The sequence below is a fragment of the Haemorhous mexicanus genome, chromosome 32, assembly GCF_027477595.1.
Source record: "Haemorhous mexicanus isolate bHaeMex1 chromosome 32, bHaeMex1.pri, whole genome shotgun sequence".
Lineage (NCBI taxonomy): Eukaryota > Metazoa > Chordata > Aves > Passeriformes > Fringillidae > Haemorhous > Haemorhous mexicanus.
In genome coordinates, this window is record NC_082372.1 from 2,156,759 (window position 1) to 2,172,253 (window position 15,495).

The 15,495-nt window shown below is 64.3% G+C and overlaps 1 protein-coding gene across 13 annotated transcripts in view; it reads left to right on the forward strand.

The window, feature by feature from the left end:
• Positions 1 to 2,525: 2,525 nt before the first annotated feature.
• SYNGAP1 (synaptic Ras GTPase activating protein 1) overlaps positions 2,526 to 15,495 on the forward strand; it is a 54,077-nt gene continuing 41,107 nt past the window's right edge. For 9 of the 13 annotated variants that reach the window (XR_009489878.1, XM_059871537.1, XM_059871529.1 and 6 more), the window contains exons 1-4: positions 2,526 to 2,676; positions 2,774 to 2,879; positions 9,644 to 9,741; positions 12,405 to 12,526. Coding sequence is in view for 10 of the 13 variants with exons in the window: in XM_059871537.1 (XP_059727520.1) it covers positions 2,659 to 2,676; positions 2,774 to 2,879; positions 9,644 to 9,741; positions 12,405 to 12,526 (344 nt within the window). In the remaining 3 variants the exon portion in view is untranslated. Of the gene's footprint in view, positions 2,677 to 2,773; positions 2,880 to 6,859; positions 6,938 to 9,643; positions 9,742 to 12,404; positions 12,527 to 13,058; positions 13,102 to 15,495 lie in introns of those variants that run through there. The other 4 variants (XM_059871534.1, XM_059871535.1, XM_059871541.1 and 1 more) reach the window with 3 other exon arrangements.

Below are 15,495 nucleotides of genomic sequence, written 5' to 3' on the forward strand. Positions count from 1 at the left end.
TACTGGGGTTACTGGTGGTTACTGGGACATGGGGATGCTGTGTCTGGCGGTTACTGGTTGCTACTGGAGTTACTGGTGCTTACTGGTCTGTGCTGGTGCTTACTGGTGCTTACTGGTGCTTACTGGTTGTTACTGGTTGTTACTGGTGCTTACTGCTCGTTACTGGTACTTACGGCTTGTTACTGGTCCTTACTGGTCCTTACTGGTCCTTACTGGTCCTTCCTGGTTGATACTGGTCCTTACTGGTTGATACTGGTCCTTACTGGTTGATACTGGTCCTTACTGGTTGGTACTGGTCCGTGCTGGTGCTGGGACCCCGGGCCAGCCCATTCCATGGCTGCGGGGGGGGGGGTTTGGGGTCCCCCCGGGGGGTTTTTGGGGTCCCGGGGGTGCTGAGGGACCCCCAGAATTCCCAGGGGGAATTTGGGGACCCTCTGGAATTTGGGGACCCCTCCTAAAACCCCCAAATTTGGGACACCGGGTCAGCCTCACCCGTGGGAGCTGGGGGCACCCCGGATTTTGGGGGCACCCCGGATTTTGGGGGGCACCCCGGAGTTTGGGGGCACCCCGGAGTTGGGGGGCACCCCGGATTTTGGGGGGCACCCCAGAGTTTGGGGGCACCCCGGAGTTGGGGGGCACCCCGGAGTTTGGGGGGCACCCCAGAGTTTGGGGGCACCCCGGAGTTGGGGGGCACCCCGGAGTTTGGGGGCACCCCGGATTTTGGGGGGCACCCAGGCCTTGCCATCCCCCCCAGCACCCCCTTACCCCTCCCCCACCCCTTTTTGGGGGTTCCCCGGAGGGATTTTGGGGTTCCCGGGAGGAATTTTGGGGTTCTTGGGAAGGATTTTGGGGGTCCTGCGAGGGATTTTGGGGTTCTCAGGGAGAATTTTGGGGTTCCCGGGAAGGATTTTGGGGTTCCCCGGAGGGATTTTGGGGTTCCCTGGAGGAATTTTGGGGTTCCCCGAGGGATTTTGGGGTTCCCCGAGGGATTTTGGGGGTCCTGCGAGGGATTTTGGGGGTTCTCAGGGGAATTTTGGGGTTCCCGGGAAGGATTTTGGGGTTCTTGGAAGGATTTTGGGTTCCCCGGAGGGATTTTGGGGTTCCCTGGAGGAATTTTGGGGTTCTCAGGAGGACTTTGGGGCTCCCTGGCGGGATTTTGGGGTTCCCTGGAGGGATTTTGGGGTTCCCTGGAGGGATTTTGGGGTTCCCGGGAGGAATTTTGGGGTTCTTGGGAAGGATTTTGGGGTTCCCTGGAGGAATTTTGGGGTTCTCAGGAGGACTTTGGGGCTCCCTGGCGGGATTTTGGGGTTCCCTGGAGGGATTTTGGGGTTCCCGGGAGGAATTTTGGGGTTCTTGGGAAGGATTTTGGGGTTCCCTGGAGGAATTTTGGGGTTCTCAGGAAGACTTTGGGGCTCCCTGGCGGGATTTTGGGGTTCCCTGGAGGGATTTTGGGGTTCCCCGGAGGGATTTTGGGGGTCCTGCAAGGGATTTTGGGGTTCTCAGGGGGAATTTTGGGGTTCCCGGGAAGGATTTTGGGGTTCTTGGGAAGGATTTTGGGGTTCCCCGGAGGGATTTTGGGGTTCCCCGGAGGGATTTTGGGGGTCCTGCAAGGGATTTTGGGGTTCTCAGGGGGAATTTTGGGGTTCCCGGGAAGGATTTTGGGGTTCTTGGGAAGGATTTTGGGGTTCCCCGGAGGGATTTTGGGGTTCCCTGGAGGAATTTTGGGGTTCTCAGGAGGACTTTGGGGTTCCCCGGAGGGATTTTGGGGTTCCTTGGAGGGATTTTGGGGTTCCCGGGAAGAATTTTGGGGTTCTTGGGAAGGATTTTGGGGTTCCCTGGAGGGATTTTGGGGTTCTTGGGAAGGATTTTGGGGTTCCCTGGAGGAATTTTGGGGTTCCCTGGAGGGATTTTAGGGTTCCCGGGAGGGATTTTGGGGTTCTTGGGAAGGATTTTGGGGTTCCCGGGAGGAATTTTGGGGTTCCCTGGAGGGATTTTGGGGGTCCCTGGCGGGATTTTGGGGTGTCTCGGACACCAGGTCACCCCGTCCGTGGCTGCTCTGGGGGGCACCGTGGGTTTTGAGGGGGCACCCTTGGTTTGGGGGGGCACCCTTGGTTTGGGGGGGCACCCTGGGGTTTTGAGGGGGTCCTGGGGAGCCCCGCGGGTTCTCTCAGACCCCCCCAAAAATTTGGGGACCCCCCACGCGCCGCGTGCCCCCCCCCTCCTTTGGGCCACCGGGTCCTCCCCGGTCCCGCGGGGGGGGCTCGGGGGTCCCGCAGTGCCCGGGAAGGGTCGCAGGGGTGCCCAACCCCCCCCCGCCAGACTCGGGGACCCCCCCCAGAATTGGGGGACCCCCCCCAGAATTGGGGGACCCCCCCGGGCGGGCCGGCCCCGCCGTGGGCTGCGGTTGCCGGAGCAACGCGGGATGCGGGAGGAAGATGCGGGAGGAGGATGCGGGTGGGCAGCGCCCGCGGGGGGGGCGGGGGGCGGCGAGGGGGGGGTACCCGGGGATTTTGGGGGGGGGGCGTCCAGACGTGACCCCCCCGCGCCCCCCCAGATGTGCGAGGAGCCCCCCTGGGCCGCGGGCCCTACGCCCCCTCCCCGTACGAGCGGCCACCCTGGAACCCCCGGTTCTGCATCATCTCCGGCAACCAGCTGCTGATGCTCGATGAGGAGGAGGTGAGAGCGGCGGGAGGAAGGCTCGGGGCGGTGGGGGGAGGGGGGGCTCGGGGGGGGGTCCCCGAAATGGCTGAGCCCCCCCCGGGACCCCCCCCAGATCCACCCGCTGCTGATCCGGGAGCGGCGGGGCGAGCCGTGCCGGAGCAAGCTGCTGCGGAGAACCGTCAGCGTGCCCGTGGAGGGCCGCCCGCACCCCGAGCACGGTACCGGCCGGGCCGGGGGTCCGGGGGCACCCCGCCATCCCCCGGCCCCCCCCCGGCCCCCCCGCGGCTTTGCGGTGGGGGCGGCGGCGCTGGGGGGGGGGGGGGAAGGGGCGGATTTGACACCCCCCCCCCCCCCACCCGCGCGGGAGCCATGGTGACATCCCATAATGCTCGCAGAGGCGCTGCGCTGCCTGGCGACCGTTGCCATGGAGACGGGGACACGGGCTGGGGCCCCCCCTCCCCGTCCCCACCCCCCCAAAATTCCTTCCCTCCCCTCCCCCCCCTCCAGGGAGGCCCCGGAGGCGCCGCCCCCCGGGGGGGGAGGGGCGGGGGGAGGGGGAGGGGACACGGGGGGGGACACGAGGGGACACGGGGGGACAGAGGGGGTGGCACCGGCCCCGCCCCCACCCCGCGGGTTTGGGGGGGAAAAAGGGAAAATTGGGGCTTGGGGGGAGGGGGAGGGGACAGAGGGGGACTGGGGGACAGGGACAAGGGACAGAGGGACAGGGCTGGGGACAGGGGGACAGAGGGACAGAGGGACAGAGGGACAGGGGGACAGGGGGACAGGGCTGGGGACAGAGGGACAGGGGGACAGGGACAGGGGGACAGAGGGACAGAGGGACAGGGACAGGGCTGGGGACAGAGGGAGAGAGGGACAGAGGGACAGGGGGACAGGGACAGAGGGACAGGGCTGGGGACAGAGGGAGAGAGGGACAGGGGGACAGGGACAGGGCTGGGGACAGAGGGACAGGGTTGGGGACAGAGACAGGGCTGGGGACAGAGGGACAGGGACAGGGATGGGGACAGGGACAGGGATGGGGACAGAGGGACAGGGACAGGGTTGGGGACAGAGACAGGGCTGGGGACAGAGGGACAGAGGGACGGGGCTGGGGACAGGGACAAGGATGCCACCAATGCCAGCAGTGCCATTGGGGCCCGGGGACACCAGGGTCACCAGTGCCACCAGCAGGGCCAGGGGACACTGGTGCCACCACTGTCACCTCCCCGGTGCCACCCCCACTGTCCCCACGCTGCTGCCACCCTCCCAGTGCCACCAGGGAAAGGGACAGAGCCACCAGTGCCACCAGAGCCACCCCCGCTGTTGGGAGAGGGACACTGGTGCCACCCTGTCACTGCCACTGCTGTCACCCCCCGGTGCCACCCACACTGTCCCCACCCTGCTGCCACCCCCCAGTGCCACCAGTGCCACCCCTCCCTGATGTCCCCAGTGCCACCGGTGCCATTGTCACCACTGTCACCACCCAGTGCCACCGCCGCTGCCACCCTCTGCTGCTGTCACCGCTGCTGCCACCATCCAGTGCCACCATCACCGTGTCATGGCTGCCACCAGGGCCATTGTCACCGCTGCCACCATCCAGTGCCACCAGTGCCACCACCACCAGTGCCACCAGTGCCATTATCACCGCTGTCACCATCCACTGCCATAAATGTCACCAGTGCCACCATCACCAGTGTCACCTGTGCCATCAGCGCCGCCACTGTCACCTGTGCCCCCAGTGCCACCAATGGTGCCACCGCTGCCACCCCCAGTGTCCCCAGTACCCCCAGTGTGTCCCCGTGTCCCCATTCCCGGTGTCCCCACTGTCACCGGTGCCACCATCCCCAGTGCCACCTCTCACCAATGCCACTGTCACCAGTGCCACCAGTGTGTCCCATTGTCACCATCTCCAGTGCCACCGGTCACCCTCCTGGTCTGTCCCAGTGCCACCATCCCCAGTGTGCCAAATGTCACCTGTGCCACCCTCCCAGTGTCCCCAGTGCCACCCTCCCAGTGTCCCCAGTGTCCCCAGTGCCACCATCCCAGTGTCACCATCCCAGTGCCACCATCCCAGTGTCCCCAGTCTGTCCCCAGTGCCACCCTCCCAGTGTCCCCAGTGTCCCCAGTGCCACCATCCCAGTGTCCCCAGTGTCCCCAGTGCCACCCTCCCAGTGTCCCCAGTGCCACCCTCCCAGTGCCACCCTCCCAGTGTCCCCAGTGCCACCCTCCCAGTGTCCCCAGTGTCCCCAGTGCCACCATCCCAGTGTCCCCAGTCTGTCCCAGTCCCTCCCAGTTCCCCTCCCCCCCCATTTTTCCCACGGCCCTCTGGCCCCGCCCCTTTCCCACGCCCCCGCTGTGGGCGTGGCCTATACTCCCCGTGGGCGTGGCCTCCCCGTTTCGGGGCGTGGCCTCCTCCGCACGCCGGGCGCGCCCCCCGAACGCGGTGGGCGTGGCCAGGGGACGCTGTGGGCGTGTCCCGAGCGCGGTGGGCGTGGTTTAAGCGCGGTGGGCGGGGCCTCCCGAGCGCGGGGCGGCGGCGGCGGCGCCGGGTGAGTGCGGGGGGGGGGGGGGCGAGTGTGCAAAGAGGGGGGGCGAGTGTGAGAGGGGGAGGGGCGAGTGTGAGAGGGGGAGGGGCGAGTGTGCCAGGAGGGGGGGAGGGGCTCCCCCGCAGCGCGGGGAGGGGGGAGGGGGTTGGGGGAGGGGCAGCGGGGGCGGCGCGCGGAGCCGCGAGCGGGGGGAGGGGGAGGGGAGGGGGAGTGAGTGTGCAAAAAGGGGGGGGGAGGGGCGCGGGTGAGTGTGCAACGGGAGCGGGGGAGGGGAGAGGGACCGGGAGGACAAGTGTGCAACGGGGGGGCAGGTGAGTGTGCGGGGGAGGGACAGGTGAGTGTGCAAGGGGGGGCAGGTGAGTGTGCAAGGGGGGCTCGGGTGAGTGTGCAAGGGGGGGACAGGTGAGCGTGTGAGGGCCGGGGGGGCTCAGGTGTGCGACGGGGGCTCAGGGTGAGTGTGCGAGGGACAGGTGAGCGTGCGGGGGGAGCACAGGTGAGCGTGTGGGGGGGACAAGTGTGCAAGGGCCAGGTGAGTGTGCGAGGGCCAGGGGGGTTCAGGTGAGTGTGCGGGGGGGCACAGGTGAGGGTGAGTGTGCGAGGCCGGGGGGGTTTGGGGTCAGAGCAGGGCCTAGGGGGGCTCAGGTGAGTGTGCAAGGGTCAGGTGAGCATGAGGGACCAGGTGAGCGTGACAGAGCTGGGGGATCACAGTGAGTGTGCAAGGCCCCAGGTGTGTCTGTGCCCCCTCCCAGGTGTGAGCGTGCCCCCCTCCGGGTGTGTGTGCCCCCCCAGGTGCTCCCCCAGGTGTGTCTGTGCCCCCTCCCAGGTGTGAGTGTGCCCCCCTCCGGGTGTGCGTGCCCCCCCAGGTGCTCCCCCAGGTGAGTGTGTGCCCCCCCCAGGTGTGTGAGTCAGTGAGTGTGCCCCCCCAGGTGAGCGAGTACCCCCCCAGGTGTGAGCGTGCCCCCCTCCGGGTCTGTGCGCCCTCCCAGGTGCGCCCCCAGGTGTACCCAGGTGCCCCCCCGGTGTGTGCCCCCCCCCAGGTGTGTCTGACCCCCCCAGCTGTGTGTGCCCCCCCCCAATGTGTGCCGAGGTGTGCCCGTGCCCCCCCCAGGTGCGTGCGCCCCCCCCAGGTGTCTGACCCCCCCCAGGTGTGTGTGCCCCCCCCCCAGGTGTCTGACCCCCCCAGGTGTGTCTGACCCCCCCAGCTGTGTGTGCCGCCCCCCCCCAGGTGTGCCCGCGCCCCCCCTCAGGTGTGTCTGACCCTCCGGGTGTGTGTGCCCCCCCAAGGTGTGTGTGCCCCCCCCCCCAGGTGTGTGTGCCACCCCAGGTGTGTGCGCCCCCCTCAGGTGTGTCTGACCCTCCGGGTGTGTGTGCCCCTCCAGGTGTGTCTGACCCCCCCCAGGTGTGCCCGCGCCCCCCCCAGGTGTGTCTGACCCCTCCCAGGTGTGTGTGCCACCCCAGGTGTGCCCGCACCCCCCCTCAGGTGTGTCTGACCCCCCCCAGGTGCCCCCCCAGGTGTGCCCAGGTGCCCCCCCCGCCGCCCCCCCCCCCCGATGCCCTCGGGGGTCTCTCGGGCCCCGCCGGGGGGGCTCGGGGGGGCCCCCGCCCGGCCTTAGCCCCCCCCATGTGGGGCCCCCCCGCCGCGCCCCCCCCCCGCACCCCGGGGTCCCCCCGGACCCTGCGGGGCCCCCCCGGCCCCCCCCGGCTCGGCCAGGGCGGCAGCAGCACCGTGGCCGGTAGGAGCAATTTGGGGAGGGGGCTACGGGGGGAGGGGGCTGGGATTTGGGGAGGGGGCTCACGGGGGAGCAGCAGCACCGAGGCCGGTAGGAACTAATTTGGGGAAGGGGCTACGGAGTGGGGAGGGGGCTCAGAGGGGCTCCAGAGTGGGGAGGGGGCTGGAACTTGGGGAGAGGGCTCAGAACTGGGGAGGGGGCTGGAATTTGGGGAGGGGGCTCACAGGGGAGTAGCAGCCCCATGGCCAGTAGGAACAATTTGGGGAGGGGGCTACAGAGTGGGGAGGGGGCACAGATTTGGGGAGGGGGCTCCGGAGTGGGGAGGGAGCTCAGAACTGGGGAGGGGGCTGGGATTTGGGGAGGGGGCTCAGAGGGGGAGCAGCAACACTGTGGCTGGTAGGAACAATTTTGGGGAGGGGGCTCGGATTTAAGGAGGGGGCTCCAGACTGGGGAGGGGGCTGGAATTTGGGGAGGGGGCTGGGGGGGGGGGAGCAGCAGCAGCGTGGCCAGTAGGAAATTGGGGAGGGGGCTCCAGAGTGGGGAGGGGTTAAAGCAGCCTTGGGGGTGGGGTTGAGGAATTTGGGGGGGGGGGGCAGAATTGAAGGGACCCCTAAATTTGGGGAGGGGGCTCAGGGTTAAAGAGGATTTTGGGTCAGGGGGAGAATTTTGGGGGGAAAAGTTCAAGGGATCCCAAAATTTTGGGGAGGAGGAGCTCGGAATTTGGGGAGGGGGCTCAGAGGGGAGCAGCGGGGGGAATTGGGGAGGGGGCTGGAATTTGGGGAGAGGGCTCGGGGTTCAAGGGGATTTGGGGAGGGGGGAGAATTTTGGGGGAATTTTGGGGATTTTACAGGGGTCTGGGGGCGTTTTGGGGGGGGCCAGAGTTGAACCCTCAAATTTAGGGGAGGGGGCTCCAAATTGGGGAGGGGGCTGGAGGTTAAAGGGGGTTTGGGGGAGGGGGAAGATTTTGGGGGGAGAACTGAAAGGGTTTCCAAAATTTTGGGAAATTTTGGGGAGGGGGCTCAAATTTGGGGAGGGGGTCTTGGGAGGAAGGAGTGGAAGAGGATTTGGGGGAGGGGAAAGATTTTGGGGGGGGGGGGGGAAGTTCAAAGGGACCCCAAAATTTTGGGGAGGAAGAGCTGGAAATTTGGGGAGGGGGCTTGAGATTTTGAGATTTTGGGGGATTTGGGGCGGTGGGAGGAATTTTGGGGGGATTTGGCGGGGGGGCAGAACTGAAGGGACCCCAAAATTTGGGGAGGGGGCTCAGGGTTAAAGAGGATTTTGGGGAGGGGGGAGAATTTTGGGGGGGAAAAGTTCAAGGGACCCCAAAATTGGGGGGAGGAGGAGCTCGGAATTTGGGGAGGGGTCTCAGGGTCCGAGGGGATTTGGGGAGGGGGGAGAATTCTGGGGGACTTTGAGGGGGATTTTTGGGGTCTCCCCCGATTTCGGGGGTGCCCTGGCCCTCTGGGACCCCCCCAATCGCCCCCAGACCCCAAATCCCCCCTTCCCTCACCCCACGGGGCAGATTTGGGGACCCCCTCTGTGGTTTGGGGTGGGGGTTTGGGGGTCCCCCGGATTTTGGGGGGGATGTGGGGTCCTCCGGGTTTTGGGGTCCCCCACATTTTGGGGTGGGGTTTTGGGGGTCCTGCTGCATTTTGGGGTGGGATTTTGGGGTCCTCCGGGTTTTGGGGTGGGATTTTGGGGTCCCCCAGATTTTGGGGTGGGGTTTTGGGGGTCCCCCTGCATTTTGGGGTGGGATTTTGGGGTCCTCCGGGTTTTGGGGTCCCACAGATTTTTGGGGTGGGATTTTGGGGTCCTCTGGGATCTTGGGGTGGGGTTTTTGGGGTCCCCCGGATTTTGGGGTGGGGTTTTTGGGGTACCCCGGATTTTGGGGTGGGGTTTTTGGGGTCCCCCTGCATTTTGGGGTGGGGTCTTGGGATCCTGCTGCATTTTTGGGGTGGGGTTTGGGTTTCCCCCAGGTTTTAGGGTGCCCTGACCCCCCGTTCTTCCCCAGGTTTTGGGGTGGGATTTTGGGGTCCCCCAGGTTTTGGGGTTTGATTTTGGGGTCCTCCGGGTTTTGGGGTGGGGTCCGGGTTCCCCCCAGTTTTTGGGGTGTGTTTTGGGGTCCTGCCGGGTTTTGGGGTGGGGTCTGGGCTCCCCCCGGGTTTTCGGGTGGGATTTTGGGGTCCCCCCAGGTTTTGGGGTGTTATTTTGGGGTCCTCCGGGTTTCTGGGTGGGGTTTGGGTTCCCCTGGGTTAGGGGTGGGGTTTTGGGGTCCCCCCAGGTCAGGGGCTGGGATTTTGGGGTCCCACTGGATTTTGGGGTGGGATTTTGGTCTCCCCCGGGTTTTGGGGTGGGGTTTTGGGTTACCCCCAGGTTTTGGGTTGGATTTGGGTTCCCCTGGGTTAGGGGTGGGATTTTGGGGTCTCCCTGGGTTTTGGGGTGAGATTTCTGTTCCCCCCTGGGAGGGGGGTGGGATCTCTGTTCCTGCAGGTTTTGGGGTGGGATTTGGGGTCCCACCATTGGGAGGGTGGGGTTTTGGCCCCCCCCGGGTTTTGGGGTGGGATTTTGTGTTTCCCTCGGGTTTTGGGGTGGGATTTTGCCCCCCCCCGGGTTTTGGGGTGGGATTTTGTTCTCCTGACGGTTTTGGGGTAAGTTCTGGGGCTGCCCCTGGTTTTGGGGTGCCCTGACCCCCCGCTGCCCCGTTCCCAGATTACCACGGCGGCCGCTCCCGCAGGAAGAGCGTTCCCGGGGGGAAGCAGTTCAGCATCAACATGGACGCGCCGCCCGCGCCCCCCTTCCGGCCCTCGGTGAGCGCCCGTCGCCATGGCAACCGCGGCCTGACCGTCCCCATGGCGACCGCGGCCTGACCGTCCCCATGGCGACCGCGGCCTGACCGTCACTGTGGTTATCGTGGTCCCACATCATCCGTTGCCATGGTTACCTTGGACCTCGCTCCCTCCCCCCCCATTGCTTTGGTTACCATTGTCACCCATCGTCCGTTGCCACGGTTACCGTTGTCATCAATCACCCGTTGCCATGGTTACCATGGTCCCCCATCATCTGTTTCCACAGTTACCGTGGTCCCCCCATAATCTGTTGCCATGGTAACCATGTCCGTTCCCCCCCCACCATGGTCCATTGCCATGGTTACCGTGGTCCCCTCGTGCCTGTTGCCATGGTTGCCATTGTCATCCGTTGCCATGGTTACCACGGTCCGTCTGTCCTGTTCCCCCCCCATTATTCCATTGCCGTGGTTACTGTGGTCCCCACATTTCCGTTGCCATGGTTACCATCGTCTCCCATCATCCATTGCCATGGTTACCGCAATTCCCACCCCCCCGTTGCCATGGTGTCGATTCCCCCCCTCCCCATTCCTGTGGTAATGGTGGTCCCTACGTGCCCGTTGCCATGGTTACCCCATCACATGCCCGTTGCCATGGTTACCACATTCCCAATACCCCCGTTGCCATGGTTACACCAGCACACACCTGTTGCCATGGTTACCAAGTGCACAACACCCATCGCCACACTTACCCAGGTGCTCAGCCGTCGCCATGGTTACCCTGGTCCCTGTTTCTGCGTTGCCGTGGTTACCACAGCCACCCATCACCCGTTGCCATGGTTACTGTCATCCTCCATCAGATGTTGGCACGGTTACCATGGTCCCATTCCCACTTTACCATGGTTACTGTGGTCCCCACGTCCCTGTTACCATGGTTACCCCAGCACGCACCCGTTGCCATGGTTACCGAGCGCGCAACACCCATCGCCACACTTAGCCAGGTGCTCAGGCGTCGCCATGGTTACCCTGGTCCCTGTTTCTGCGTTGCCGTGGTTACCACAGTCACCCATCACCCGTTGCCATGGTTACTGTGGCCCTCCATCACATGTTGCCATGGTAACCATGTTCCAATTTCCACGGTTGCCATGGTTACCCCATCACATACCCATTCCAAGGTTACCCTGGTCCCTCTTTCAGAGTTGCCATGGTTACCACAGTCCCCCCCCCAATCACACACCCCCCCCCGTTGCCATGGTTACCACAGCCCAGCACATCCCTGTCATTGTGGCGATTGTGGGCCTGCCTGTTGCCATGGTTACCGTGCTCCATCACTTCCCTGTTGCCACGGTTGCTGTGGTCCTGTTTGTTGCCATGGTTGCCCCATCCCAGGCCTGTTGCCATGGTTACAGCAGTCCAACCCATCCCCATTGCCATGGTTACCGTGGTTATGCCTGTTGCCATGGTGAGTGCGACCTGTTGCCGTGGAAACTCCTGCTCCACCTGTCACCATGGGAACCACGATGCTTTGCTGCCAATCACCATGGCAACCATTGCCTTGTGGTACCTGTTACCATGGTAACCAGGTAACCTGAGGCCGACCTCACCTGTTTCCATGGCAACCACGGCCCTGAATGCTGCATTGCCATGGTAACCAGGTAACCCAGGTCTGGAATAATTTGTTGCTATGGTAACCTGGACCTGGAATAACCTGCTGCCATGGTAACTGGTAACCCTGGTCCTGAATGACCCGTTGCCATGGTAACCAAGTAAACCAATTCTGGAATAATTTGTTGCCATGGTAATGGGTTAACCTGGGTTCTGACTAGTCAGTTGCCATGGTGACCAGGTAACCGGGGGGTCCTGTGCTGCCCGTTGCCATGGTAGCCACGCACGGCATTACCTGTTCTGATGGTAACCACGTGACCTGGATCTGGAATAGCCCGTTGCCATGGTAACCGGGTCACCTGGGTCCTGACTGATCCCTTGCCATGGTAACTGCTCCGTTGCCATGGTAACCGGGTGAGCCAGTTCTGGAACAGCCCGTTGCCATGGTAACTGGGTCACGTGGCTCCTGAACGACCCGTTACCATGGCAACCGGGTAACCCAGGTCCTGACTTGCCTGTTACCATGGCAACCGCTGCTCGTCACCATGGAAACCTTGGCCCAAAGACCCCCCAGGCCCCAGCGACCTCCTGGTGACCCCTGACCCCAATGACCCCATGACCCCTCATGACCTCAAGGTCCCCTGACCCCTGGGTGACCCCTTGACCCCCAATGACCCCTGGGTGATCCCAAGGGTCCCAATGCCCTCTCAGTGACCTCTGACCCCAATGACCCCAATGTCCCCTGACCCCCGGTGACCCCTGTGTCCACTGACCCGTGGGTGACCCCTGATGACCCGTGGGTGACCCCTGGATTTCCCCTCTTGCCAGGTGACCCTGGGTGACCCCAGTGCACCCTGGATGACCAGTGACCCCCGTGTGACCCCTGAGTGACCCCTGACCCCTGAGTGATCTCTGACCCCCGAGTGACCTCTGAGTGATCCCTGACCCCTGAGTGATCCCCGGGTGACCCCTGGCCCCCTGGGTGACCCCTGAGTGAGCCCCGGGTGATCCCCGTGTGACCCCTGACCCCGTGTGACCCCTGACCCCGTGTGACCCCTGACCCCGTGTGACCCCTGTCCCCAGCAAGGCTTCCTGAGCCGGCGCCTCAAGAGCTCCATCAAGCGCACCAAGAGCCAGCCCAAGCTGGACCGGACCAGCAGCTTCCGGCAGATCCTGCCGCGCTTCCGCAGCGCCGACCACGACAGGTGAGACACACCTGGGCACACCTGGGATACACCTGGGTACAGCTGGGGCATTGGGGATACACCTGGGGTACACCTCACACACCTGGGGCAGCTTCCGGCAGATCCTGCCGCGCTTCCGCAGCGCCGACCACGACAGGTGAGACACACCTGGGCACACCTGGGATACACCTGGGCACAGCTGGGGCATTGGGGATACACCTGGGGTACACCTCACACACCTGGGGCAGCTTCCGGCAGATCCTGCCGCGCTTCCGCAGCGCCGACCACGACAGGTGAGACACACCTGGGCACACCTGGGATACACCTGGGCACACCTGGGGCATTGGGGATACACCTGGGGTACACCTCACACACCTGGGGCAGCTTCCGGCAGATCCTGCCGCGCTTCCGCAGCGCCGACCACGACAGGTGAGACACACCTGGGCACACCTGGGATACACCTGGGCACACCTGGGATACACCTGAGCACACCTGGGTACAGCTGGGGCATTGGGGATACACCTGGGACACACCTCACACACCTGGGGCAGCTTCCGGCAGATCCTGCCGCGCTTCCGCAGCGCCGACCACGACAGGTGAGACACACCTGGGCACACCTGGGATACACCTGGGCACAGCTGGGTACAGCTGGGGCATTGGGGATACACCTGGGGTACACCTCACACACCTGGGGCAGCTTCCGGCAGATCCTGCCGCGCTTCCGCAGTGCCGACCACGACAGGTGAGACACACCTGAGATACACCTGGGCACACCTGGGATACACCTGGGTACAGCTGGGGCATTGGGGATACACCTGGGGCACACCTGGGCACAGCTGGGGCATTGGGGTCACACCTGGGGTACACCTCACACACCTGGGGCGGCTTCCGGCAGATCCTGCCGCGCTTCCGCAGCGCTGACCGCGACAGGTGAGACACACCTGAGATACACCTGAGATACACCTGAGATACACCTGGGCACACCTGGGTACAGCTGGGGCATTGGGGATACACCTGGGACACACCTCACACACCTGGGGCAGCTTCCGGCAGATCCTGCCGTGCTTCCACAGCGCTGACCACGACAGGTGAGACACCTGAGATACACCTGGGGCACACCTGGGCACAGCTGGGGCATTGGGGATACACCTGGGATACACCTGGGGCAGCTTCCGGCAGATCCTGCCGCGCTTCCACAGCACCGACCACGACAGGTGAGACACACCTGAGATACACCTGGGCACACCTGGGCACAGCTGGGGCATTGGGGTCACACCTGGGGTACACCTCACACACCTGGGGCAGCTTCCGGCAGATCCTGCCGCGCTTCCACAGCGCCGACCACGACAGGTGAGACACACCTGAGAGACACCTGGGGCACACCTGGGCACAGCTGGGTACAGCTGGGGCATTGGGGATACACCTGGGGTACACCTCACACACCTGGGGCAACTTCCGGCAGATCCTGAGACGCTTCCGCAGCACCAACCACGACAGGTGAGACACACCTGAGATACACCTGGGGCACACCTGCAGTACACCTGGGGGCACCTGAGACACACCTGGGGCATTGGGGATACACCTGACACACCTGGTGTACACATCACACACCTGGGGCAGCTTCCGGCAGATCCTGCCACACTTCCGGAGCGCCGATCACAACAGGTGAGCCACACCTGGGATACACCTGAGATACACCTGGGCACAGCTGGGTACACCTGGGGTACACCTCATACACCTGGGGTACACCTGGGCACAGCTGGGGCATTGGGGATATACCTGACACACCTGGGGCCATTGGGGTCACACCTGGGGCAGCTTCCAGCAGATCCTGCCACACTTCCAGAGCGCCAACCACAGCAGGTGAGACTCACCTGGCTACACCTGAGACACATCTGGGGCATTGGGGATACACCTCATACACCTGGGGTACACCTGGGACACACCTCATACACCTGGGGTACACCTGGGACACACCTCCTACACCTGGGGCAGGTTCCGGCAGATCCCGCCGTGCTTCTGCAGCGACATGACAGGTAACCCCCAAACCTGGGGGCATGTGGGGCACACCTGGGCACACCTGGGGGCACTGGGGACACAGCTCAGGGGGGTTGGGGCACTGACCATGGCAGGTAACACACCTGGGGTACACCTGAGACACACCTGGGTACAGCTGGGGCAGCTTTCGGCATATCCCGCCACGCTTCTGGAGCACTGACCGCAACAGGTAACACACCTGAGCACACCTGAGATACACCTGGGGCATTGGGGATACAGCTGGGTTCAGCTGGGACACACCTCAAACGAGTGGGGTACACCTGAGATACACCTGGGCACACCAGAGATACACCTGGGGGCATTGGGGATACACCTCATGAACCTGGGGTACACCTGGGACACACCTCACACACCTGGGGCAGCTTCCAGCAGATCCTGCCACGCTTCCGCAGCGCTGATCATGACAGGTGAGACACCTGGGGGCACCTGGGCACACCTGAGATACACCTGGGAGCATTGGGGATACACCTGGGATACACCTGGGGGCACCTGGGCACACCTGAGATACACCTGGGAGCATTGGGGATACACCTGGGATACACCTGGGGGCACCTGGGCACACCTGGGATACACCTGGGGGCGTTGGGGATACACCTGGGATACACCTGGGGGCATTGGGGATACACCTGGGATACACCTGGGGGCACCTGGGCACACCTGGGATACACCTGGGGGCGTTGGGGATACACCTGGGATACACCTGGGGGCACCTGGGCACACCTTGGATACACCTGGGAGCATTGGGGATACACCTGGGATACACCTGGGGGCACCTGGGCACACCTGAGATACACCTGGGGGCATTGGGGATACACCTGGGATACACCTGGGGGCATTGGGGATACACCTGGGATACACCTGGGGGCACCTGGGCACACCTGGGATACACCTGGGGCAGCTTCCGGCAGATCCTGCTGCGCTTCTGGAGCGCC